This window comes from Betta splendens, chromosome 21 (assembly GCF_900634795.4).
Source record: "Betta splendens chromosome 21, fBetSpl5.4, whole genome shotgun sequence".
NCBI classification, from domain to species: Eukaryota; Metazoa; Chordata; class Actinopteri; order Anabantiformes; family Osphronemidae; genus Betta; species Betta splendens.
The window spans coordinates 8838295-8866169 of NC_040899.1; the positions used below are offsets into that span (position 1 = coordinate 8838295).

Below are 27875 nucleotides of genomic sequence, written 5' to 3' on the forward strand. Positions count from 1 at the left end.
AGCAGACAGGAAACGATGCAATAAATGTTGCTGACCAGCTTCTTTGTGGTCAGAGCATCTCTCTCTCTCCCCCTCTCTCTCTCTCCCCGTTTACCTCTTCGCTCACGGGAAAGGACAATTCCCAGCTAAATATATTTCATCGCCTCACACCTCGGCTGCCTTGTCATGCCCGCTGTCATACCGATGCCCAGCGCCTGCGCTAGTCCACTGCGGCTGACGTCACTCCCAGCATGGCGGTCAAGGTGACTCCCGTCAATATTTCTTATCAGATATTAATTTTAAAGGCACTAAAGCGGCCGTGAAGGTCTCCGTGTGGGATATGACGGACGGCGTGTCTGCGCGGGCGCGTCGCTTCGCGTCCGCTGCCTGTAACGCAGCGCGGCTGCCCCTTGACTTTATTCCCCGCATCTCTACATGGGCGCATCTCTGCCGGCCTCGCGCAGACCGCTGTAATTGCTCCCCCCTGTTGCATGTGCGCGCGAGACGGGAGATTTGGCTGGAAGCGGGGCTTTTAGCTCCGAAGCCCGGAGGGATCGCGCCGCGGCTGTCACGTCTCGTGCAGCGCACGCCGCGGGAGGTGCCGTCAGAGTCAGACGCGTCTGGGATCGACGCGGCTCGTCCGACTGCGTGGAGATCGTAGCTAAACAGTGACAGACTAAAGTTCCTCTTCATTCAATCGCCAATTTAACACGTGGACGCAAGCGGAACGGGTGATCAATGACGTCCCGGCTAAGTTCTCATCATAACAAAGTCCAACTTGTGTGTTACAGGTGCAAGCAACAAAAAGAGCCGACCCCCATGACTTGAAGACCATTTTCCTCAAGGTAAGAATGCCATTTACAGAAACCTGTCATCTGGAGCTTTAACACATGATCTAAATACACATAAATACACAGACCAACGTCTGGAGGTCTGAGTAGCTTCTATGTGGTGTCCATTGGAGACATGGTTCAGCAAAGGTCACACAAATGCTAGGACTATATTTGGAGCTGTTTTTACCTAGCGTGTGCTCGGATCTTTAAGCGTGTCCTTCATTTCGTTCATTATGCCCCGTCTGTGCTGCTCAGTCAAGTCCTGCCTGTTAGTTTGCCGCTCTGTTTACGCCCCCAGGATTTATTTAGAGTGTAAACTTGTCCCTGAAAGCAGAGGCTGTTTGAGTCACAAGTCACTCTATGGTCGCTCCACGTCTCTTGACTCCGCTAAAAGAGGGCTGTTTAATTTATGATGCATATTCAGGTGGAAGAGTTAATTACTAGAAGCTCGTTCTGACTGCCTGTGTAATTTGATTAAGAACTACTTGAGGCCTACTGTGAGGGTGAATGGATACACAATCATGTGATGGAGAAATCTGGCAATAAATTGCTTGGAATTAATATTTTCACTTAAAACATTAATTCAGATGAGTGCATTGAATTGTAGCCCTCAAAACACTTGGCGTGAAGGTCTCCTCCCACACTCCTCTCTTTTTATGTGGCGCTCTCTCGCTCCGAGCTTGGCTCAGATGCATTAGCGTGGCCTTTCTGTTGCCAGTTCATGTGGCGCTTGTGTTTCCAGAGCTATCTCTGTTCCAAGTTGAAATCCAAGCCCAGCTCTAAAAATGACCTTACTCCTTAAAGCCTCCCGGAGCGCTCGGGGGCCAGCACGCTGCCACAGTGACCCGACCCGATGGGTACTGTTCAAGATGGAGCTGCTGGTGTCGCTACATGGGCAGAACTTCTTTATAATTATATGAACTAACAGAACTTTGCATCAAAGCATCACCATCTAAACTGTATGTACTGCATTGCTGTGAAGGGATGGAAGTGTATGACGGTGTGAGGGTGAAATCTTTCTGCAAAAAACATGAGGAAATGCATGTTAATAACAAAGTGCAACCTTAACTGGTTCTCAAGCATAAAAACCTTCAAACGTATCTGCCTATCGATTGCGAATGGCACCATTTACATTCTGCGCAGTGTTGTTCTCTCAAAATGCTCATTTCAGCAGCTGCACTGTTCACACACTGTCCCTGCTTCCTCCCCAGTACGCCAGCGTGGTGGAGGATGGAGAGCATTACATGACCCCACGGGACTTCGTCCAGAGCTACCTGGGCCTGCACACACAGCCGCAGTACAACCCAAAGACCGTGGAGCTGATTGCTGGCGTGGCCGACACCACCAAGGACGGGTGAGTCCACACAGGTGCTGCTCACGCATTCCTCAGCAGTCGCTGTTTAATGAATGACGTCGGCCGATTTCGATCGCCGTGTTACGGAAAGCGACAGAAATGCTGTTTAAAGCGAAGCGAGGTGAAATTCTATCGAGGGCTGCTGTTTTTTTTTTTTTTTTTTGAGAGAAGACTCTTCATTTCTTCCAGGTTGATCTCTATCCAGGAGTTCCTGGCGTTTGAATCCGTCCTATGCGCCCCCGATGCCCTGTTCATAGTTGCCTTCCAGCTGTTTGACAAGACCGGCACAGGAGACATCTCGTTCGGTATGAATGTACTGCTCACTGTTGTTACTGGGGGGGGGGTAGAGGAGCCAGAGTTTTCCATGAAGTCCATAAAGCATTGCATAGGCCAAACTGGAAGGTTTGATCGTGAGCACTGGGCCCTGTTCTTAACCAGCTCTGACAGGAAGAGAAACGGGTCCAGTTTGACACGAGTAGAGGATGCAGACTTTTACAAAACGGCCCTTTTCCCTGCTCCTTCGATGCAATAGGCCTCCACACAGCAGCCCGACGCTGATAGCGGTGCTTATGCGGGATGGGCTCAAATCCTTCAAAAAGTTAAAAGGAGCGAATCTGTCCAACAGCCTATTCAGCGTCACAGTCCAAATGGACCCTTTCCTCCGCTTTAACGCTCGCCTCCGCCGCATCTCTCCTGCGTGTGGGTTTTTTTTTTTTTTTGCTCCCTTTGTCTCCTGTTACCGTTCACTCTCGTCTGACTCTTCCAGAGAATGCGCGCGACATCTTCAGCCAGACCACAGTCCATCACCACATTCCCTTCAACTGGGACTGCGAGTTCATCAGGCTGCACTTTGGCCACGAACGAAACAAGCACCTCAGCTACACCGAGTTCACCCAGTTTCTGCAGGTATGAATAAGGATAACCATAACTTTAATTTAAATCATATCCAAACGACTGAGCCTATTATCAGCCTTAACAGCATCACTCATGACTTTGGACTAGTGCAACTGAAGCAGTCGCTTTACTGTATGTGACCAGTGGCGAAAACTACTCAAACTTACACAGTCTCGCTTGAACGCTTTTATTTTGTCCTCGTGATAATAGCAGAGCACGGTGTAAAGGTATTAAACTCAGCTGCTCACCAGAAACGATTTTTTTTATGGAAATGCAACATAATACGCTAAACAACATACTGACAGCACGTCGTTGAAACAGATTAGAAAGTCTGTGTGCATCAATAAATGTGAAAGCACTCATCCTGCGGTGAGACATTTTTATCCCGCTGAGGGACAAATGGAAATGACGTAAAGTGAACTGCATGATGTATATGATCTGGACGGATAATGGCGTCGCGGTGGGGTCGGCGTTTCGTCTCCTGGGCGGCGGTTAGTGGCGTCCCAGCGCGCCTTCCTGACACTTGGTGTCATAAAGTTGCCGTTTTGTTTTTTTCCCACTGGTTGTTGCCTGTGTCTCAATGGGACTCGTGTGCTGCAGAATGAGCAGCGAAGCAGTCAGGGAAACCAGAACCCGGGTGTGGAGTCGGGGGCTGCAGACGCTGGGTGGTCCCGGAGTTAAACAGGCCCCGCTGCAGTGTGGGATCCCTCACAGCACTTTGCGGTTTATCATACTTGACTAGGACTTCCCAGCGCTTCGCCAAAGGCCCCCTTGTGCGAGCGGGGCTCTCGTTTCCATCCATTATTGCTATTGTCTTGTTTTTCTTCTCGTGTCCGAGCTCATTTCATTCCCCGTGTTCCGTACAGTACGTGTGATTGTTTTTTTTAAACAACCTTGTCTCTGCCACCTTGTGGTTGTTGAGGCATTTGGCTGCACTTCAAAGTACAGTAGGTGGAAAATTGTAATAATAGTAATAATTTCAGGTATCGGCCTGTATATCCGCGGATATAATCAGCAAACATCGTGGGAATTAATCTCCAGCAACAATCTGTTGATTAGTTTGTCAGAAGCAGCGCGGAAAAGGCGAAGTAGCAGCCGAGCGCTGCCCTGTGATCACCCGGCTCCGCGCGATGAGCTCTGACAGCAGCCGCTGACCCGGGGTCAGCCTCCGCGTCTGATTGCACGGCTGTCATATCGAATCATCTTCCCGGAGACACACCTGTGACCGCCTCGCCGGCCGCTCCGCTGCGCCGGGTCTGACTTCGCGGGACACGGTTTCCATTAGTCTCCGGAGAGACGGTGGTGATTGCAAACGTCGGTGTGTGACACCGTCGTCGCGTGCACTGACTTTCACATGGGCCCCGGCGCTGGTATTATACTTTCTTCCTCCATTTCACCGCTCATTCGTAATGCGGTGCTGCTCATCACGGCAACACACTCTGGGCTCTGATGGTTTGACCTTCCCTGTGTGTGTGTGCGTGTGTGTGTGCGTGTGTGTGTGTGTGCGTGTGTGCATGTGTGTGTGTGCGTGTGTGTGTGTGTGTGTGTGTGTGCGTGTGTGCGTGTGTGTGTGCGTGTGTGCGTGTGTGCGTGTGTGTGTGTGCGTGTGTGTGTGTGTGTGCGTGTGTGCGTGTGTGTGTGTGTGTGCGTGTGTGCGTGTGTGTGTGTGTGTGCGTGTGTGTGTGTGTGTGTGTGTGCGTGTGTGTGTGTGTGTGTGCGTGTGTGTGTGTGTGTGTGTGCGTGTGCGTGCGCGTGTGTGTGTGTGTGTGTGCGTGTGTGTGTGTGTGTGTGCCTCCAGGAGCTGCAGCTGGAGCACGCCCGCCAGGCATTTGCTCAGAAAGACAAGAGCAAAAGTGGCGCCATCACTGCCTTGGACTTCAGCGACATCATGGCCACCATCAGGCATCACATGCTGACTCCATTTGTGGAGGAGAACCTGGTTTCTGTGAGTCGCTCGACTGGTCCTTCCCCAGTTAATTATCAGAAATGGATCCTGGACACGTTTTGTCTTCATCTAGGCTGCGGGAGGCGGCACCTCCCACATGGTGAGCTTCTCCTACTTCAACGCCTTCAACGCCCTCCTCAACAACATGGAGCTGGTGCGCAAGATTTACAGCACCCTGGCCGGCACGCACAGAGACACCCTCGTTACCAAAGGTACCCCTCCACCTGCAGCACCTCCAACAGGCCCGTGCATCAGATCTGAACCACATCCGCTCCATTGAGTTGTGACGTGAAGCTCCTGCACTGTGTCTGATACTGAACCCAGGACCTGACGGAAAGGTCTTTGTGCGGGAAGTGAATAATTAACTCCTTTCCCACTTTCTGCAACTACCATTAAGTTCCTTTTGAGGGAGACCCCCTGATGGTAATGGGGCTTCCCAGCAGGCAGGCGTGAGGAAGCACATGTGAGTGCGTGCGTGACTGGGGGCTGCAGACAGAACGCACGCGTCGCACAGCGAGGAGGCGAAGGCGGATTTTTCCGTAATGGCCTCTAATGTCCAGTTTAGCATCGAGCCGCCGCAAAAGCACCAAAACAAACAGGCCCCGTATTAGCGAATCCTCCTTCCTTATTGTGTTTGCCTGTTATGAGCCCGTGCCTTCATTCTGCTGCATTATTTCATTTCTCCCTTCTTTCCTTGTAGAGGAGTTTGTTCACGCTGCCAATAAGTTTGGGCAAATCACTCCAATGGAGATCGACATCCTGTATCAGCTCGTCAGTCTCCACTCGCATTCCGGGTAAGTGTCCCCCCATGACTCCGTACACTAACATGTACAAAATAAAAGCATGGACATGTTCAGCTGATTCCAGTCATTTACAGTAGATTCGCTGGCCTTTGTTTTTCCACTCTCTTCTCCTAATGTGCATTCAAAGCATTTCCATGAAGTCGCGTAGCTTTTTTTATTCCACCGTAAACAACAAGTATGTTACAGGCTTGTTTATGGGCTGTAAAGATGAAGTTATTGCCCGTTGTGTTTAGCAGCAGTGGCTCCACTGGCCGCTTTACAAGGCCAACATAAAACATGGCTGCAGCTTTTATGATGCATCAGGCCGGTGGGGGACATTTTGGGTCTCTAACGTTTTAGTAACAAAACACTTTAATTCACTCGTTAGACCGTGGGCGCTCGTCCAGCGTTGTTTGTCTGCTGTTTATACAAGCTGGAACCGAAGTCGCACAAAACTTAAAAGTTCCGCGCCGGTAAAAAAGGCTCTGTGGAAAATCTTACATCACCGGCTGCCGCTCTCTGCTGCTTTTTCCTGGTCTCTCTCTCTCTCTCTCTCTCTCTCTCCCTCGTTCTCTCTCTCTTTCTCTGTTTCGCTCTCCCTCTCTCTCCCTCTCTCTCTTTCTCTCTCTCTCTCTCTCGCTCGCCCTCTCTCTCTCCCTCTCTCTCGCTCTCTTTCTCGCTCTCTCTCTCTCGCTCGCTCGCTCGCTCGCCCTCTCTCTTGCTCTCTCTCCCCCCTGCTGCTCGTTAAGGCGGCTGAACCACGCAGACATCGAGAGGATAGCCCCGCTGGAGGAAGGAGCCATGCCGTACCACCTAGCAGAGGCCCAGAGACAGGTAGCCTGATGACTCTAATACGCCTCGCATCCTCCTGCCTTTTATCAAAGCCCCTTCCTCTCCTCCTGCTTCTTTTTCAGAAAGGAGGAGGAAAAAAAAGGGAGAATGTTCAGCCACTGAATTAGCAGAGTACCCATGTTTTTCTTCCCTTGTGAGGTGCATTACTTGAACTCTTAGATAAAAGTACACCAATTATAGTTATAGAGGATAAATGGATTGTTGCGTTGCACCTCTCCATGAAAGGGTTTCCCCATTTTATTCCGTATAGCAGCACATACACATCAGCCGCAATCACACATCTGAGAAGCTAATAGGAGGCTTTTATCAGTGTGGGGCTTGAGGAGTTTTAGGAGCCTTCGGCAAAGCCCGGTAATGGTGGAAGGGGAGTGGGAGTCAAGGTGGATGTGGGAGAACAAAATAGTTCCCTGCCTCCGCCGGATCACGCGGCCCCGTATCTGGCTGCAGTCGGGGCTTTGGGGCCACTCGTGCTCCTGGGACTCAGAGGTCTGGAACTTGATTCCTTGTGGGGGGGCGGCCCGGGTCCTCCGGGCCGCCCCCCCACAAGGAATCAAGTTTAGTGGAAGTGGGCTAATTGTTTAAGCCCTTTGATCAAGAGCTCGATCTTGTTAGCATGCGGCCCTGGGTGGAAGCATCTGGGAGGAGGAGAGCTCCACTCATCGGCCCTCATCTGGTCTGGGACAAGTTAAACACATGTACACGTTAGCCGAGTCCCGCTCGGCCCGTGTAATATTCATGTAGATGCTTATCTGTACATGGACCCCCCCCCGCGCACCACAGTGAAAGCTAAGGGCTCGGCTTTCAACATCAAACGCTGACCCACAGACGAGGAGATAAGAGAGAAATTATACTTTCTTGTAAATATCAAAGAGGATCTTCGGCTTAAAACCAGCCACAAGCGGCGCATGTGGAAAAGTAGGGGCTACGGGTTCACACGCCGCTTCCAGAGCCCGTCTGTCCGTGACATTTAATACCGGCGGATGATGGGGCGGACGTTACGGAGCGCGGCCACATTCCACCGCCATTTTCCTCTCCGCGATGTATCTGGTTGGGCTGGATTTAATGGTCAGTGTGTGATCCCCGCATTCGTTTGACCGCCGGTGTCTCTCTCTCCCACACAGCACGCTCACGAGGCGTCCCGACCCGTCTGGCTCCAGGCCGCAGAGTCTGCCTACAGGTTCAGCCTGGGCTCCATTGCCGGAGGTGAGTGACATGTCTGCGGAGCCCCCCGGGGCCCGGCGGCGGTAACCTTAGCCGGGCCGCGCTGGCCCGCGAGGCCCCCGGGGGCGGCCATTGTGGGCCCGCGCTATGAGGCTCCGGCATTGTGCTGCCGCCGCCGCCGCCGCCGCCGGCTCCAGGCTGTCGTTGCGCGTCGTCGGGGAGCTTTTGGAATGACACAAATCTTCCGGAACCGCACTCTGTGGAATCTCGGGGCGTAATTACGGCGGGAGGAGCGGATCCGGGGAGCGTCTGACATAAGCGGGCCTCAGACGCGGTCCGTCCACGAGAGTGTGTGTGTGTGTGTGTGTGTGTGTGTGTGTGTGTGTGTGTGTGTGTGTGTGTGTGTGCGTGTGTGTGTGTGCGTGTGTGTGTGTGTGTGTGTGTGTGTGCGTGTGTGTGTGTGTGTGTGTGTGTGTGTGTGTGTGTGTGTGTGTGCGTGTGTGTGTGTGTGTGTGTGTGTGTGTGTGTATCACAAGGTGAACGGCCCAGTGTTGGCGGTGATAATGAGCCGTTTCTCCCCCTCTGTGTTTGACAGAAGCGTCATTACAGTCGACTCTGACGCCAAACAAGACGTGACAAGTTCTGCCGCGTCCAACTTGCGTTGCTTCCCTGAACGCAGCTCAGTAACATTTCATGACCGCCGCGTGTTTCTGCCCGATGACGGCTCGTTGTGGCCTGTTCTTTGCCGTCTCGCAGCCACCGGGGCCACGGCCGTGTACCCCATCGACCTGGTGAAGACGCGCATGCAGAACCAGCGCTCCACCGGCTCCTTCGTGGGGGAGCTGATGTACAAGAACAGCTTCGACTGCGCCAAGAAGGTGCTCCGCTACGAGGGCTTCTTCGGCTTCTACAGAGGTAACGCCCCCGTCGAGCGTGACGCGTGGACGCGGCCCGGCATCGCTGATGATGCGAGGAGCCTTCGGGCTCCGGATGAGTCTGCACTGGTGGTGGAGGCTGTGGAAGCAGACTGCCATCTGCTGCCACCTCCACCGCTGCAGCACTGACCCCCCCCCCCCCCCCCCCCCCCCCCCCCCACCCCCCCCCCCTCCTCTCTCCATCCGTCTCCTGCACATGATAAGCCAGCGATTGACTGGGAGACGGACACGCTCGGCCGTCCTCTGGCCGCGCGCCAGCCGCCGTCGCTCAGCGGCTCCTTCAGAAGTTCTGCCGGCCCGATGAAGGACGAGCGCTGAAGCGGCGCGGCGGCGTGGCACCCCCCCCCCCCCCCCCCCCCTCCCCTCCACCTCGTCCGTGACCACACAGCTCCCTCTGTTCCCCACCAACAGTGAGATCGAGCCTCTGCTCAGGCCGGGTCGTATTTTTGGACCTTTGTTCCGTCTCAAAGGGACCTTTGTGTCTGGGTGCACGATACGCATCGGCCGCATCTGTAAATATTTATGGCTTTGTTTTACACGCACAAGAACCCTGCAGCTCACATTGTCCTGGCTGTCAGCGGATGTATCCACTCAGCACAGATAAAACATGTGCATTCATTTGAACCCAGACTGCGCCTCTCCTCCGTCAGGTATTCTAATGGCGTCTATGAATAATATTCCGCAGGTCTCCTCCCGCAGCTCATCGGCGTTGCCCCGGAGAAAGCCATCAAACTCACGGTAAGTCATTCCATTCGCGGCTCGGAGCCATCACAAAGTCGCTCCCAGCGACTCGCCGGGAATCAAAAACATGCGCAGAGAGGAAACACACTCCTCGCAATCAAGATGTGACGGCAACCACAAGTTAACATTAATGCCCTCGCTATCAAGATGGGGATTGTGTCTCAGTCTCATCGGCCTTTTTTTTTTTTTTTTACCTCCGTGTCTTTTTTTTTTTTTCCAGGTGAATGATTTTGTCAGAGACAAGTTCACCACACAGGATGATGCCATCCCTCTGCCTGCTGAGATCCTCGCGGGCGGATGTGTAAGCATTGCTTTGGTCTCTAGCTGATGACATCCACCTAGTAGTTGAATATACATGTACACAACTCACATACAGGACTATTTATAATAAGCAAAGTAAGCAAATATACAAGAAATACATTATTTAATGTGTTCCAGTGGCTTAAACTGTGTTGACATGTGACATTTTATAAACTGTTCATTCAGATTAGTTTCTGTCTTTATACTTCAGTACCTGAGTTGATTCTCTGTCTGAACAATAACTGAATGAACTAATTTCCTGTTTTGGTCATGATATTGTAATCTTTGCAGGTTATTTTGGTCGCAACATTTCTGGTAGTTGTCAAATTGTCAGTTTGATTATTTGTGTTATTATCTATCTATTTTTATTTGATTCTATATCCTTTTTTTTGTTTACAGTACCGAATAACAGCATGTAACAATCAGTGTGAGACAGAGAAGTCGTCATGTGGTTTCATTGGAAACATTTTGCCCTTAACAGAAAAGTTAAATTCTGCTGATTTTTTTTAATTGAATTTTGTCCATAAAAAGCTCTTTTGAGTGCAGCCCTAGATGAAATGTGTAATTCTGGCTGTGATGGAGTGAAACAGGCAGACTGGGGAGCGGAGCCCACAGGTTGCTGGCAGTGGAGCCGGGACTTTGGGGGTTGTGACCTCTGTCATGGTGTAATTGGAGGAAGAGGCCCTGGAGGGTCCTGGATGAAGCGGAGTCTGGCTCAGTGTGATTGAGTTTGACAAGCGGCTCCAAACCTGAGGCGTGGTCACCGCACAGGTCCTCACACCGGACGACGGAGATGTTCCATTACATGAAAAATATTTCCCTTCTCTGATTAATTCAACTTCTCCGGGCCCAACCTTTAAAGGTCTAGTCAATCTGATGACACTGGCTTGTTAAATTAGCGCTTCCAGCCGAACAGAGAACTGAAGATAAAAGATGGAGGACGAGCGCATCAATCTTCAGAGCGGCGGATATTTCCCCTCCACTTTGAAAATGACTAAATGTGCCACAGCTTTTTTTAGACCTCTCCTCGGATGTTTACAGATAAGACCCCTGCCCTGAATGTCACAGGCAGCCGTCCTGGGGCCTGATTAGATTTGGGGAGGGTGATAAATGTGCCTGAGTCAGAGGGTGCTCTGCCTCCAGGGCACCGCCTGCCGGGACCCGGAGCCGCCTTGGTGATTCAGCGCTCTCCCCTGGGAACGCGGCTGAATTGGGGAAGTGTGCGGGGTGAGGCCAGGCTGGGCCGCTCACCCTGCCACAGGAGGCGCCTCAGGGGAGGCGAGGGGGCAGAGGGCCGGTGCCAGGGTCACAGCCTCCCAACCACCCTCCGCCCGCTCTGCTCTGACCCCTGTTGTTCTTCCATCAATGCCTGCTTTTTCCTCCTCCTGTCAAGGCCACGCACTGACAAGAGCGGGCCCCTTTGTGCCCGGAGTTTACCGAGATAATTTGAAAAATCCTACCCGGAAAGAAATGCTTACACATCATCGCCGTCTTCACCCAGAGCTCACCCCTCGAACGCGCACCGGCGCTCGCCTCGGCACATCCGCTCCCCAAACCCCGCTCACCAGCTGTTTTTGTGCCGCTGCTTCCCGCAGGCTGGAGGTTCTCAGGTGATTTTCACCAATCCTCTGGAGATCGTTAAGATCCGTCTGCAGGTGGCCGGCGAGATCACGACGGGGCCCAGGGTCAGCGCCCTGAACGTCGTGAGAGAGCTGGGCTTCTTTGGCCTCTACAAGGTAAGCGGTCCCGTGACGGCCGCAGCATCGACCTCTGTCGCGAAAGGGCAGCGAAAGGTGCTGGGGTGTTCCTGGAATGTAATATCGATAACAGGTGCCCATCGTTCACCCTCGGTGTATGAAACAACAGGGGAGCAAGTTTGATGGAGGGGGTTTCAGGAACAAATGTACAGGGAACATTTGGCTCCAGGCGTAAGGTAGTAATAGTCTTTATTCTGGCATGTAGAAGCTGATGATGATGAGGATGATGATAGTGATGATGATGGAATTATTTAGGAATCCTACAAGTAGCAAGTATTTTTAACATGATGCAAAACTAACAGTATACGGCTAATACATGTATGAACTAACAGGTGAATACAAATTTGTTGACTTGAATGTAAACAGCTGCTTAATCATACTTTTTACTGCTGCGTTATTAAAATAGGATTTGATCGTTCTCCCATAATTATGCACAGATGAAAAACTACTGTATTTGTGCAACCGGTCTGTGTGTACATAGACATAATGGAAATCAGCGTCAGACATTTCAACTTCAAACACTATTTTCTGACTGTTTGCAATTTTCCGAAACCGTGTTGAGGGAAAAAAAATGAAACAAAGGAGCCAACAACAAATTAGTGCAGGAATACACTCTGCTACTGCTCTCCTGCAGCTCCGGCCGTGTGTTCATACTCCATATTTTAATGAGGAGCAGACAGCGCGTGGCTTGTTAAAAAATAGCCGGCTTCCTCCTGGTGGAAGGAGCCGGGGTCGTCTCACAGACAGTGTGTGTGTGATGGATTCCTCTCTGGAGGGTGCAGCTCTGCCCGAGGCGCTCGGCTCCATCGCCAGCACCGAAGGCCCCCCCGGGGGGCGAGAGGTGGAGCGAGACCCCTGAACCGCGGCCCCTGCTCCCGATGCTCCACGTGCAGCGCGCCGTGCGTTTAAACGCTCCTCTTTGTCCCGTTAGGGAGCCAAAGCCTGCTTCCTCCGTGACATCCCCTTCTCTGCCATCTACTTCCCCGTTTATGCCCACACGAAGGCGGCGCTGACGGACGAGGAGGGCAGGCTGGGGGCGCTGCAGCTGCTCACAGCTGGAGCTATTGCAGGTAACATCTGGGAAGCCGCGACCCGTTTCGGTTCCTCCTGTCGTATCCCCCCACGCGGCCGGGCCCATTTCACACCCCGCACGGCGCCGGATAGGGACGCCTCATTATGCCTTTTGTGGAACCTCGCAGGCGTTCCCGCTGCCTCGCTGGTGACCCCCGCCGATGTCATCAAGACCAGGCTACAGGTGGCGGCCCGAGCCGGCCAGACCACGTACAGCGGCGTCATCGACTGCTTCAGGAAGATCCTGAAGGAGGAAGGCTTCAGCGCGTTTTGGAAGGGCGCGGGAGGTAAACGCACGCACTCGGAGACGTCAAAGCGGGTTCGTGACTGTAAATGAGGCTCGCTGTGGCGCCTGTAATTGTCTGGAAGCCTCCTGAGGATTAATAAATTTCATATTGAAAGTTTGAAACAATCTCCCATCAGCTCGCGTCTTCAGATCCTCGCCGCAGTTCGGCGTGACCCTGGTGACCTACGAGCTGTTGCAGAGGTGGTTCTACGTGGACTTTGGAGGACAGTAAGTGGTCGTCGACCCTCAGGAGCCTCCGTGAACCGGACCCGCGTGCCTTTCCTCCTAACCCGACTCTCTCCCCAGCCGCCCTGCCGGCTCCGAGCCCGTCGCCAAACCCGCGATGGAGGACCTCCCCTCGGTGACGGCAGACCACGTGGGCGGATACCGTCTGGCCGCTGCGACGTTCGCCGGCGTGGAGAGGAAGTTCGGCCTCCACCTGCCAAAGTTCAAGCCTTCTGGAGCGGTGACGGTGCAGCCGGCGGAGACTCAGACCTCATAGACGGCGCCGCACGCTCCAGCAGTAATCTAACCTGCTTAAAGGCTTCAGTGCATCGGAGCAGTCGCCTTACATTGAATGCTGCATGAATATGGCTTTATCGCGTTTTCTTTGCATTGCTTGCACATTTTTATTGTACATACTGTACTTCTTTACAGAGGGACATATGACACTATGGGTGATTGTTAAAGCTTTTTTCTAGTGTGCAATAGCTTTGGCGTGCATGTGTCACAGTGACATTTCAAAGACACAAGGATGTACAGATGTTTTCAAAAGTGTTTATTTTGAAATCATGACCCGGGATGCTGGAAATTATTTAAGTGTATTTATTGTATTTTATTGAAATAAAACACTTAAATCATTCATTTGTACTGTGTGAAAACTACATTCTCAGTTTTGACACCAGACCTCGAGACTCTTCGGGAAACACACTGGGTTTAACGTACATGACAGACCTAGAAATCACTGAGCAGTTACAGCATTGATGATTTTACAACCATTTTGAGTCTAACCAGCTGAACTGATTACGTGCAGTCTGGTGCAGTAGACAAGATAAAGAAGCAGAGACACGTGGAGTTTGGACATTTACGTCTTCTACAATATTTGGAGTCATAAATGACAAAATTTGCATTGAGCTGTTGACATTCCTGGATGTTTTCAGATGTGATTGCTTCACTACTACTTTGGTGATAATGGAGAAAGCTACTGTACCTGTAGAAGTGTTTGTCGTGATGACGCAGTGTGGAAAAACTGAAAAGAACATGGGCTCAAACCCTTCAAATTAAGGCTCGTGTTAATATGCTGTAAATAAAGACAGGTGATTAAAATTAAACTTTAAGGCATCTGGTTGAAAACAGGGCTGTTGGGACTTTGTAGCTATGGCTTTGTGTTAGTGTCTGAGGTTGACAGCCCTGTCGCTCGTGTTATTCCAAGGAAGACCGGTGACGGTACAGATCATTGAGAAGGCAGAGTTTCCAAAGCGTAAGAAATCTGGGGGCGTCCATACTTCTTTTACCTCATCCTCCGGTCACGTCTTTGTCTTGAGACAGTTTTACAAGCACAACGCTGGTCCCTTAAGTGTCACGTGCACGGCGGCTGGATCATGCAGCCAAGCGCTGGGCAGCCAGCTCCTCCGTCTCATCCCTGTTCTCGTTGATCTCCGCCAGCGTACGCACAAAACGGGTCCACTCGTCGTTCCGTGGGACCGCAATTTGCTGCGACAAAACAAGGATTTGAATTTATTTTGAAGACTACAAAACAATAAGATACAGGAACTAAAAGACGCCTCCTCACCTCGCCAATATCATACACAAGCACTTGCCCATCAGAATCTCCCACAGCGATTTCTCTGCCAGAATGAGCCCATCTGACCCTGTTGAGGGCTGTGTTACCCTCTACTGTGACGCTGGCAGTAGGCACCTAGAACAGCAACACAAAAATCTGAGGAGTGGAAGCCCTCTCGGCTGCCTCTGAGTGTGTTGTGTCTGCTTTTGCTCCGCGCAAGAGTTCACTGAAAGCACACGTGCTGTTTGTGTGTGCAACACTACCTCTGTGTCATTGTTGAGGTTCCACAGGTCGAGGTGTCCGACTCCGTCCACACAGGCAAACAGCGCGGGGTGAGTTGGGGACCACATGACATCATAAACATAATCTGAGTTGTCTTCAAATGAGTACAGAGGTTTGTTGTTCTGCAGAAATAAGAAGAAATCCATTGTTTCTAGCATTTTACCATATTTGTCATTATGCTCCTTTCTGTTGGAAAGATGTCATGCTTTGGACCTCGCATTCATACCTTGGTGCTCCACAGCTTGACAGTCCAGTCAAAAGAGGAGGTAACAAACAAGTGAGAGAAGTCCAAGGGCCCGGCAGCCGTGTGGCAATGGATCCCCGTGATGGGGCCGTGGTGGCCCTCAAACATCTCACTGATGCCCGCTTTGCTGAGGTGGGAGCAAACAGATTAAGTGAGTGAAAACATACTGATAGATTCAATTAACCGTGACTAATTCGGTTTTGAGAAGCGGCAGATGTGGAATGATGCCCTCCGGTAGAAAGGCTGTGAGTGGATACTTCTGTATTCTGCACATACGGAACGATCACGTAAAGTCACTCCGCTTTTTACATTAAGCATGAAAGAAGCCAATGTGCACGGGCAGACCTCTGCTGGACGCAATCACGTTAATCATTTACTTATATCGTGATTACCAGCAGGGTGGTAAAAGTGCCTGTAACCCCTCAACCACATGTTGCAGGGTTGTTATCCAACAGAGGCTCTGATAATTGATGTAGAGAGGTAAATACTCAGCATGAGTGATGCTTATGCATTATTAACTGCGATGAGAGTATCATACCACCGTAAATGAGGTGGAAAATTATTCCTCCAATTACAGAGGTGATGCTGCTGTGTGAAACCTAGCAGTCTCTGCAGTCTTTGGGCATGCTGCAGGACATTCAGTGAGGAACTACTGAGTGGCAGCTCCGATTTAAGTTACATTTCCCCTGCTGAGGGAGCCCCTGCCTCCTAAATGAGAACATTGTGGGATGGACTGTACTTTTAATTCTCCGTGGGATGGCCGACTGTAAGCAAACTCTCTCACCCACAAAAACGTACAGTGAAGGGGGGGAAAAAATGATTTGTTTCCTCTGCATGTGTGCCCTGTTTATGTTGAATGACCTTTACAAACATAACTGACAAGCGGAAAAGAAAAACAGGATGACTGGGCAGGAGTGAAACCTCAAACAGCAGGAGATCAAGTGTTGGATTTGTGCTGCGCTGGGAAGTGAGTGGGTTATATTTATTTGACACGCGGGCCTAGGTGGGCCTAACAGGCTGCCTCAGTTTCCTGGCGCTGCTCTGGAAGGACGCTGGGGACCACGGTTGCCTGTGCTCACCTTCCATGACGACACGACATGTAGACGGAGCCGTCCTCGCTGCCCACCACGAAATTGTTGACGTCTCCGAGAGGGAAAGACATGGAGGTGACAGCTACAGCTTTGGACTGCTTGAACACCAGCTCCATGCTGTCCTGTGGATGAGGAGGCGGGGTGGGGGTGGGGTCATGGAACAACATCCATTACAAGCTCCCTGCTCAGGCTTTGTGTTAACACACGCTCTGCCAAGCACAACCCATAAAAATCACTTGACAGTTTATTAATGCATAATGTAACTTCAACTAGCACTTTATAAAAAATATAAGTTTGACATCAAGGTCTTGGCAGCATGGACGAACTGACACAGCTAGCAAAGTTAATTTCCTTGAAAGTGAAAAATGAATTGTAGAAGAAATAAGGTTAAAGCCAGAGGAAATACCAAACAGGACGGGGAAAACAAGAGTCTGACCATTTAGCCCGAATGGGAGGGACGGGACATTTGAGACAAGAGTACATAAACAGTAAAAACCATTGTGATGATGCTTAAGTTAAGCTTCAACCTTTAAACCAAATTTGTTAATATAATTGGCACAGATGGAGATTCTATGATACCTGAGGCTGTGAAAGCATGTCCAGACTCCAGGAGCATATCTTGCCATCAGTGGAGATGCTGATTAAGTTGTGGGCGTTCTGGGTGCCGACCACGTTCACGCAGTAAACCGGATGCTGGAAAGGAAGCAGGGACAAATTTAAATGTTCCGCCCTGACACAATAAAGAGGCAGGAAACTCCATCTCTGTGTGCCGAGTTACCGTATGAGCTGCTGCCGACAGGGGGGTTCTCTGCACGGGGGTCCTCTTGTTGCTCCTGTTGTCCCACAGGACAATCTGCCCTGAATATGTTCCCCCCACCACCACATTAGGGTGGAACTTGGCGAAGGCTGCCGACATAACAGCAGACTGCATGTATATGAAAAAAAGATGGGATGGGAAAAATGGGAAGGGAAATGTTTAGAGTCTCTGGTGATGAAAGAAATTATTTTTATAGTAACAGGATGAATGACAGGTCTGAATTCCCATGACTGTACATCCCAGCAAACTAGCAGGGAAGGTATCCAGACTCCTGTCAATCCTTAACAGCTCAATAAAGCAACATCTGTGAGGTCAAAACATTTTTTCCAAAAGTCTTCCCCGGACAATTAACTTTTAATAACTCAAAGCTTGCTATACAGTAGTCTATAGTAGTCTGGTCAAATGGAAATTACCAGGTGGCAAGTTCATTGCTTATCAGTTCATGTTTTTTTCTTCCCCAATTTGAGGTGTTTATTTCAGAGTATGTTTTTTGTAGCTTTGGTCAGTTCCCACCGAGGACTGACCACAAGGAAGAACTGTTCACTATAAAACACAAAATTTATACAAGCAACACGTTTGAATCTGGCACTACTCAAAACATGAAAAGCTGCAACCTCTCCTGCTTTGTCTCAAAGTTAAATGGTCTGTGCATGTTCCCCCTTCTCAAATACAACCAAACACATTTCACCACCCATGCCTCAGTTCTTACAATGCAAATAAAACAGAGCTCGGAGCTGCTCATTATTTTTGGATTATAACTTGATTTATGAATTGTGTTACGCAAGTTTGGATGTCACCTTCCTCTGTGTCCTCGCTGCTCGTAAGAACGTGCTCTCTACAGCAGAGACAAAAACTGTGACAATGATGAGGAAGACCTTATTTTACGCTGAAGGCACGTGGGAAAACGGGCTCACACTTCAATATGAGCATTATGGCTGCACCTACATCCCGTCTGTAGGCAGCAACATGTGGTTGTACTCAACGCGTCCTGGCGAATGAGCCTCGGGGCAGGCTTATAATAAGGCTGGGCCGAGGAGAGGAGAGGAGAGCTCTGCGGCTCTCCCTGCCGGCTCGTCTGAACACAGGGCCCTTGTTTAGATGCACATGATCACCAGCCCTGCCCCACACGCTTCATCCTGCTGCAGTGCTCAGTTTCTATCCAACTCCCAGTCGCAGGTCTTCTCCGGCGGTCATCAACATGTTGCGTGCAGTCAGACAAACACCTGTAAACAGGAGGGGGGGCGCCAGAAGCATGGGGACAGTTTGACTTGTACCTGACAGTGGAAGACATACTCCGGCGTGGACTTCTTGTACTTCATGTTCCACACCAATGCCACACCGTCCGGCTCGTGGGGAGCTTCCTCGTTGTTGTTGTATGAGGCAACCAGGAGTTCAGGATACTGGTGACAGAGGAAAAAAAAAACTCAGCCTAAAAGAATGTCAGGCAGAGACAGACGTGCCCCCGAGGCATGGCTCCATGTGGACAAGCCTCGCCTGCCCTGTGTGGCTGCTAAATGCTTTACAGAGTGAGTAATCCTTTCCTAAAGATTTATGGCTCATTTAAGTCACCCTAAACCCTGGAAAGCTTTGCTAAATTACGCTTTTTACTTCGTTTCAGAATTTTAACAACGTATTACAGTTCTGAAGAAACATCGACACGCTGTGACTAATAATTTAAAACTACAGAAAATGATTATGGAAACCGACTCCAGATGTCCATAAATCATTAAGCCCTGCTACCTCCAATACGTGATCTGACACTTACAGTTTGTGTGTGGGCGTGGTTATCGCTCAGAGCAAGTAAACACTGTGAACTCACAGCTGGTGTTCAATCACTGTCACAAGTCATTGGAGAATCACGCATTAAATAACGTTGGACACCAGAGGAAACAAATCATTATGGCCTCTGGCTAAGTGACATTTTGTGCAAAACATAACCTACTTTTCCTGAGGGACTTTTGACTCAAAGTAAATACTTTTAATTGTCACAGCCATGCAAATTTAAGCTGTTTTAATTATGGAAGCATCACTAGCACTTGAGCATAACACAATAAATTGACATTTTTATAATTGCTAGTTATCCTTTTATTTATTTATAAAAACACAAAAATGAAAATGGAAAACATTTGAAATAACCTGTGGAGACCAGTCGAGGCAGGTGACAACACGATGTTTGGACCAGCGCTCGTCCACGAACTGTCTGTTGAGAAAGAGCTTTGCTCCCGCCTGAATCTCACTGAAGAAAAACAAAGCGCCACAAATCAATAAAAAAACACTTCTTCAGAAGACTATTAAAAGTTTTTTAAAGCACTAGCAGGCCAATTATTACCCCTCCTTCTCCTCCAGGTCACGACCACTGTAGTCAAAGAAGACGTCCACATGCTCTGACAGAGCCCGCTCAATAATCCGAGTGCTGTGCTCGAAGAAATTCACAAATTCCTCCGAGTGCAGGATCTGGAGTTTTTCCTCCTCTGTGAGCTCGTGAGGGGGAGCTGGGAAAGGAAAAGCCACTGTGAAATGTCATCAAGATACCTGCAGCCCGTGGCCACTATGATATACAAAACGATTGGCCGCTTTAAAGCGACAGAAACCTCCTCATAGATTCAACTACTATGTGTAATTGTAACATTTCTTGAAGAAGTGAAGTGGGTCACTTTCACTAGAGCATCTCAATTATCCTGCATGGCTGGTGGTGAAGTACCTTCCTCCTCCTCTTTCTGATCTGGTTTCTCAGTCGGCGTCTCAACTACTGGTTGAGGCTGTGGAATCTCTTCCTCCTCTTCTTCCTCTGTGGATCAGAAAGGTCAAATGGTGAGCGGCGCAGCTTTGAATCTATTTATTATTAAGCAAAAAGTTTTCTTTACAACACCTGTCAGTCATAACTTTTACAACGACAAGAAACACACATTCACAGAACCACAAAGGTCACTTCTTTACGTGCTGTGTATTGCGATACATTTTGGTCACTGCATCTTCCACTTCCACTATTTTCCACTCGTCACTTTAAGATCCGCTCGGTGATTACGGACGCGCCGACAGACTGATTTTGTATCTCTGCCTTGCATTTGTTTGGCCTGTCAGCACAATGTCGTCTTTCAAAAAAGAACCTGCTCCTCTAAAGCAGGGAAGTTTGTCATTTGTGTTAAAGAGACACAGCACAGCGGGCGTCTTGTTGTCATAGGGACCCTCGTCTTTCCCAACTGTTAATGAGACTCTGGCCATTCAATAGAGCGCGGAGCTGTCACTGTTGCAGCCTCCTCTGTGTCCCAGTAGCAGGTTACCCCCTTCTAGTCCACGGGGCAGCGGGGCTGAGGGTGTGAAGCAGCTGCCCGGGGCCGCCCCATTGGTCTGACCAGATGACGGCATGGTGCAAAAGCAGATGGTGATGCTGGGATTGTCTCGTGCTCTTAGAGGTGGCATGGGGATGGCACAGAGGTTTTCCGCCTGGCTGCCCCGAGACAAGCTTCTCCCTGAACGGCAAGCCTGCGCAATTACCATCCTAGCAGGAGGTCCCCGCGACTCCTATTCAGCCCCAGAGAATGTACAACAAAATGCGGGCCGGCCAGACCAGCTGGCAAACTGCACACCGGTTCTACCTCAAAGACGACAAGACGCCTTTCAAAACATCCCTTTGAGACGGTATACAGCCTATGCTTTCAATGCAGGAAAAATATCAGCAAAGGCAGAAGAGACTTGTGAGGAGAGGTGGAATATTGGTCTGCTTCCTCTGGGCGTTTATCTTGGTATGAGTCTTAGAGTTAATCTAAAACGGCAGCGTCACACGCCAGTATTTCCTTCCTACGGAAATAATCTAAATGATAATGTCATCTGTCACTTTGTCCATAAAGTGATTTATGCCCTTTCTCAGACGGAGGTTTGGGGAAGAAGGTTATTGGGTGCACTGATGAGTTTACAGAACTGGGTTGATGACACAAGCCATTTCAATGTACGGCCATACTCTGCAACCAGCAGGAGACAGTTAAAATCTTTCCTTTCAAGGGCCTCAATCAGGCTTAAAGGAAAACAGTAATCACTGTCTTTCAACTAGTCCCGGCCGTGCTCGTCAGCCCTTTCCCTGGTGAGGCAGCCAGAGCAATCAACCTGCCAGGCATTAGGAGCAGATAGACAATCTGAAAATAAAGGGTATAATGCACCTGCCAGCCAAAATGGCCATTTGGAGAAAAGCTAGTGATCCTGGTGACCCCGCTGGGGATGTGTAGGGGGGGTGGCAGCGCCTAGCAAAAGGGGGTGGGGGGTGGGGGGGTTGCATTTAACAGAATTCAACCGGATCACCAATGTCCCATACACTGACACCCCTCTCAAAGCAGTCCCAATTATGGCTTTTGTACCACTTAAGAAATAAAAGCTTTTTAGGGAGGAGCTGGACAGGAGGGGAGGGGGGTAATCACAGGTCTTAGTCAATGGACAATATATTAATGCAAACATGGCATGCAGCCAGCGATGTACAAATATAAAAACTAAACAACCTTTGCCCTCCGCTGCAGGTGTCTTCCAGTTTCTATATGTCCAGACAGAGCAAGTCTGTTTGTGGCAAATAAAGGCCAGCAGAGAAACCACAACTCTGCCACAAATGCACACAACGCTATTATTGTAATGCAACATTTTCACATTTGTTTGTTATACCTGACTTGTTCTAGTAGCCTTTTTCTCAATAAACAACCTCCACAGCTAATAAAAACCAGACATCAGGACGCGGTTCGTCAAACAGGAGTCCCTCGTTTTTAACTTCAACCGTGGGTCCATCTCCACCTGAAACCTCAAACTCAGATAACATACACATTACTCTTACAAGAAAACCTACATGATGCTCTTAAATGAAACCGAGAACAACAATTACATCATACGCTATAAAAAAAAAAAAGGACACAAGCACGCAGTGAGGGAACATACCGCATTTTACATCCTAAATAATTAGCTGCTGTAAGATAGAGGCATACAATAGACATTTAACAGTGCTAATCATCAAGTGCATAGAAGCTGACCACGATTATAAGTGGCACTTGAAACAAGAAGGCCATTAAGGGCTTTTGTGATTAAAAGTTTTAACCTGCCTCTGAATTCAGACTGATTAAAACAATCACATTCAATTAAATATTAGATTTACTAAACTGCTCCATGCGCGTCCTCGTATTTCTAACAAGCCTGCACCAGACCAAGCACTCCACGCATCCCCACCTCCCCCCAAACCTCCAACAATATCTTACTCCATAATTACAGCCTCTTCTTGAGGATGGCATAATGACGCTGCATAATAGTAGTGCGATGCTGAAGCAGCATCACACACATAAACTAAATATGACCACTTAAATCACCAAAACTACCTAAAGCTAAAAACTATGCGCATCTATGTTGTCCAGGGGTCACAAATATGAATAAGTACAGATACGGCATGTAAACTAAGGTGGAGGTTATTTTATTACAGATGTATGAAAGTAAGAGGACATCAAATTTCAGGGCACACTAGGCTACAGGTCACGTATGCGTGAAGTTGTGGTTCAGGGGGTCGTTGTTCGGGTCAACAGGGCAGGTGATGTTAAAAACCTTAAATCCTTCACTCCTTTCACCTGGGAACCCTCGGCTAGCGGCAGCTGGGGCACGGCCGGCGTGGCCGCCGCCCGCTGACCTTGAGAGTGCTGCTCCGCTACCTCCTTTTGACAACATGATAAATCGCTCAATCACAAAAAACGGGCCCGATGCCACCCCGCGCATCAAAAGCGCGCCGAGGGGAGCGAGCCGCGGAGGGGGATGCCGTCTCATCGAGTGCCAGAAGTGATGGTGTGAAAATGCACAATGTCACTGAGTGTGTTTTGTTATGTGCCTGTTCGGTGAAGGGAGAAGACAGGGAAGCGAGGGAGTTGATGAAATGATTACATAGTGGCAGAGAGGGGAAGGGGGGCCCCGTGTTGAACAGCTGGCAGAAACCATCGTTGTTTAACACAGTTTTACAATGCCCAGTACAGTCCAGAGGAAAGAGCCACCAGGAACAGAGGGATGCTCTTCATCCTTCACTAGTTCTGCTCATACACGTCCACAAAAATCACACCATTTTATCCTCCTCGCGCCGCATGCCACCTCCCAATTTTCCACACATCACCTGATCGGGCAACAACCAACAATCAGCGCACTGTTTAAAATCCTAACCAGGCTTTCAAGGATGCTTAGAACGATGTGTTAGCTGATGCAAATAAACAAAAACAACTGCAGGCAGATTCATTCCAGCAACTGTAATTTGAAGTATTGTCAGCTCTGTGACTAGTTCTGATATCGCTTTGTGGAAAATAAAAGGAAAACACAAAACAAAAATCCCAATCAGGATTTCAGCCGAGCGCATTATTCACCAGCTGCCGTTACATAAATCAACCGCGAACAAGCAGCACACCCACAAATATTGCATATTTTATTGAACATGTGTTCAACATGTGGATGTTAGTAGTAGTCTAAATATTCTCTTTGGCCAGCCACATGAAAGCTTCAGAGCCGCAATTACACACACATCGACATGCTTCAGAGCAGTACGTGGCCGTGTGCGTGCTGCTCCATATCTTCGCTTGCAATCGCATTTCTGCTTCCTGTCACTGGTTTTTCTCATCCTGTCCATTAATTAAAACAAAGCAGAATGGGTTTTAGAGCTGCGTGAGGTCCAGGGGAGCAGTGCTTGTCTGAATTTAATATCTGCTTTGACTTCTTCTGTTTCCTGGGCCTCATTTTTCCCTTTACTTTAATCTCAGAGCTTGGTAAAATCAAATATCTTCCACTTGTTGGTCATTTCCAGTTCTCATACTCACACAGGCCACATGCAGTAAAATACAACACTTAACAGAACAGAGAATCTATACATTTTAATGGAGCTTTCCTGAGTAATAATTCATTCTTTCATGCACTTGAAACCTCTGTGTGTTTTGCAAAATTCTGTGACAATCACCTTCTTTTTGCTGGGTAATGACAGGTGTTTGGGTCTCTTTTGTGTAGGACACAACTTCACGCGGAGGGAAGTCCACTTGTGTGACTTTGGCCATTCCCAGTTTTTGAGTTCCTCGCCTAAAAGCAAAGAACAACTCAAGCTTTGCACAACATAGAGAGAAGGCAGTATAGACTTTAAAGAGATAAACAAACAAAAGAGCTATTATTGTAACCGTTGCAGTTCGTCTTGTCTAGAGCAATTCTCACCTCCTTGCAAGTGGACTCTTGCAAGAAAAAAAATGTGTTTCATGTGATGGCAAAGACCTCAGATTAGTTTAACAACCAGTGTGAATTAATTCAAAGATTCTGCCTGACCACTCTTGCATGCACAATTTAACAGTTTCTTTCTGGAGTGCATTAGCTGAATAATGACTTAAAGAGACAAATTATTCATGCCATAGATTGAGAGAAGGGAAAATGACCAGGAAAGGAGAGAAGAGAGTGTCCAGTACCCCAGCTCAGAATCAGAGTGAAGTTGAAGGGTGGACGGGTCAGAGTCCCAGTGCAGATTCCTGGTTAGTGTCACAGCAACAAGGCAGCATTAGTGAGAGAGACAGTCAAGCACAAATGAGGAAGAGAGGAAATAAAGTTAGCATTGCGGCAAACGACATGCTGATTGAATCCTAGGTCGCAAACCGTTTTTTAGAGAAATGAAACGCACTTAAAAGTGTGCCCTTTGTTTTTATGGGTCAAATCCAGCTTGAATGTGTCTACACCACACTCAGATGGAAGAATGTATCCCATTAAAATGCATGGACACACAGGCCCTGTGAGTGGGATGACACAGGGTGCAATGCGCAGCCTGCAGGGCTGATACAGTCTGAACTGTGTCACACCAAAGACTCTGAGTGTTGTGTAGACAAAGAGGGAGGGAGAGAGCGAGAACCCTCAGGGAGAAAACATGACCTCCATGTGTGTAGGAAATGGCCATGCTGGTGAGGGAAATGAGTCAACACGTAGGGGGAACAGCTCCCTGGCCCTGATGGGACACTGGGGGAGCTTGAATTTCAGCCCAGGGAAGGGGCTCTAATTAGGGGTTAAGAAGTCCCCCAGGCATCGCAGCAGCCTGCTGTTTTATTGTTAATTTAGGATCGTCCTAATTCAACGGCACACAAATTAAATAAACATGCACTCAGTTGGCACAAACTTGCCATCATTCACTATAATGGTATGAGACTTGTAGCTCAGTTGGTCTTAATATAATCAGGCTTTACATCTATTCACAGCATCACTCTGAAGTTGTGCAAAGTTGCAATGCACACAGATATTTCACTGTCGTACTGTCAATCTAATTTGTTGTACGACACAACTACAGTTGATTAGGCTTAAGAAGCTTTGGCAAGGCCACCGAAAAAGAATGAGCATGAAAAAGGCCAAAGCATTTCTCAAAGGCATTTACAGTGACCGTGGCATGGCTGTGACTCATTAAAAGTCATGTAGTGTAAGAGGAAAAACATTTAGGATTAAACAGTTGTTCAGGTGTGTGTGTGTGTGTGCATGCATGCTTGTGTCTACCTGGGTCCCACGGCTCCATCAGAGTCCTGGCTCCCTGCATCACTTGGCGTGTCCGCCAATTTGTTCGTTGGAGACGTTGGAGGAGGGACTAAAGTGTGAGACAGATGACAATCATCTACTGGAATGTAAAAATGCTAAGGTGTTCTGCGCAAACAAAGCACAAATGCATCCAGGCTGCAACTTTGTTAATTCACATGTGAAGCATGTTATTAAATTTTTAAAAAGGTCCCTCTGAGGTCTAAAGTAGTATTATGTTTTACTGACATTATCCCTTAGTAATGATGTTTATGTAATGAATCTTTGTATAATAAATGGAGAAGAGCTGAAGATGCCAAATATATAAAATGTTTTGTCATTTCTCTATTGAGTCTGCTTGTACATTGGCAGTGATGCCTATAAAGATTTTTGTATGGATCTCTTCTGCCACCTGCTGTTAGCAATGGAAAAATCACCCCACAACTCAAAGCCTGGGAATAATAACACGTCACCTGTGCTAAGGAAACTAAATCTACAAAGATTATAATGACATATAAAGAAACCTTATTACACTGGGACATTTAACTTTGTATTATTTTGAATTAAAGTGTACATTTGTCCAATAAATCACTTCATATTTAGAACATGTCTTTTCTTGTTTTCTATTTTTACATTAACTTTAACATTACATAGTTTTGATAACAAATACTAATATTAAAAGCTAAAATACTGCTTTAAATAAATAGTCTTAGTTTAATTGTTAGGCTGTAGATGTATGTGACAGGCTTGAAAGAGAATACAAACAAAAACATACCAACAGGAACATCTGGGGTTATGCCCATACTCTGCAGCAGCGCATCAGCCTCACGCCTTTTTTTATCCAGGTCAGAATCATCCTGATGGAATGTAGTATCTTTCAACTGATCTGCCTAGAAACACAAGCGAGCACCAATGGTTACTGTTACTTGTCATCAAAGCAAAGGGTAAAAAAAATGTAAATTTAAAGAAATCTTTATTATGTAGGTAAAACAAGTTGTTTGTAACGTATCAATCAATACACCTAATATAGATTTGTAGTTCTCTGAACTGACTTAAACTCTGATGAAAATAATTGCCAACAGTCTTTTGTACGTGGGCTGCCGCAGCTCAACATAAATATTTCCAAATTACCCCTTCAGTGTTGAGTATAAGTGAATTGAATGTTAAAGTTACCTCTTTTTTCTTGCGCTCCTCCTCCTTTCTTTTCTTCTCTTCTCTGATTTGTGCCAAACGTTGCTTCTTCCTTTCAAGCTCTGCCTTCAGCTCACTTTTGTCAGACATGATGCCACAGCTACAAATATATTACTGTTATATTATATATAGTAATATATTACCTCATCAGTAAAAAGAAACAACCACCTGCTGTCAGCTTCAGTACCACCTTGAACAGCACTAGGCATAGCTATCTACCCAGACTCTCAAACTCAAATTTTCCTGGAAACTGTCCAGGAAAATAAATATACTACTTATTGTAGATCATCTTGGCTGTTTGGAGTCAGAGCTCCAATCTTAGTAGTAAGTGAACACGGGTCATTGTCAGCTGGATAACACACACAGCCCCGCCCTGCACTTGGTAAAACTGTCCACACCCGGTTAGCTTAGCTTAGGGTTTTCTTCATAATTGAAATTATTTGGCTCCAGCCAAATCCGTTTGGTGTGTACACCTTCAGACTCTGATTGGTGTCGATTTGTTTTATTCAACCAGTTACCTGAAACAAGTTTCAAAGCATCCAGTTGTTCTCGGCCGGTGCAAAAGCTAAGCTAGCTTCCCTTTATGAGTCGTTATAGCGCTACTTACACATTTGTTGTACATCAGCCAATGCATATTGTCTAGAATCACGCATAACTTAATATCATGTGTTGAATAACGCTTTTCTAGTCACGAAGTTGTGATTTGACACATTTATCCAATTATTATTTAGCGGTAACGCTATTTGTTAGCCACTAGCTAGAGTTAACCGGACATTGGGCTACAGCGCTGTCATGGAATGACCACACGTACAATAAAGCGAATGGGTCAAAAAGAGAGCAATAAATGAAAAATATTACAAACACAGCGAGTGTGTTTTAATGTGTGGATAACTAACCTCAAGTCAAGTACTCAAATTGACACCAAATGCCTTGGACCAACACTGAGGCAAAACAACCGAGCTACCGAACCGACTACGGATGCTGGGAAGAGACAGAAAGCGAAGATTCGCCTTTACATGGCTGCACCGCTTCAATACGTGTTCAATTGTGTCGCTGTGCCAGTTTA

The 27875-nt window shown here is 48.2% G+C and overlaps 2 protein-coding genes across 4 annotated transcripts; one reads left to right on the forward strand and one right to left on the reverse strand.

Annotated features, from left to right (window-relative positions):
• Positions 1-54: 54 nt before the first annotated feature.
• Positions 55-13752, forward strand: LOC114847142 (electrogenic aspartate/glutamate antiporter SLC25A12, mitochondrial-like). The gene is made up of 18 exons (XM_029136575.3): positions 55-242; positions 771-824; positions 2024-2166; positions 2356-2471; positions 2933-3072; positions 4859-5005; positions 5079-5217; positions 5706-5799; positions 6537-6621; positions 7761-7842; positions 8557-8715; positions 9421-9473; positions 9697-9777; positions 11372-11512; positions 12465-12603; positions 12733-12891; positions 13028-13118; positions 13197-13752. Exons 1-18 carry the CDS (start codon positions 231-233, stop codon positions 13390-13392), a joined length of 2031 nt encoding a protein of 676 aa, XP_028992408.1. The 5' UTR covers positions 55-230; the 3' UTR covers positions 13393-13752.
• LOC114847143 (dynein, cytoplasmic 1, intermediate chain 2a) lies at positions 13701-27857 on the reverse strand. Of its 3 annotated transcripts, none has more exons than XM_029136578.3 (17): positions 27706-27857; positions 26792-26909; positions 26394-26508; positions 25604-25691; positions 24541-24600; positions 24051-24166; positions 19809-19895; positions 19437-19599; positions 19244-19343; positions 18382-18507; positions 17069-17215; positions 16870-16983; positions 16279-16412; positions 15182-15326; positions 14937-15077; positions 14683-14808; positions 13701-14603 (listed from the first exon to the last, which is right to left on the reverse strand). In XM_029136578.3, exons 2-17 carry the CDS (start codon positions 26897-26899, stop codon positions 14490-14492), a joined length of 1884 nt encoding a protein of 627 aa, XP_028992411.1. In that variant the 5' UTR covers positions 26900-26909; positions 27706-27857; the 3' UTR covers positions 13701-14489. The 3 variants fall into 3 exon arrangements, with proteins under 3 accessions (XP_028992411.1, XP_028992409.1, XP_028992412.1); XM_029136576.3 differs by having other exon boundaries at positions 24511-24600; XM_029136579.3 differs by lacking the exon at positions 24541-24600.
• Positions 27858-27875: the final 18 nt, after the last annotated feature.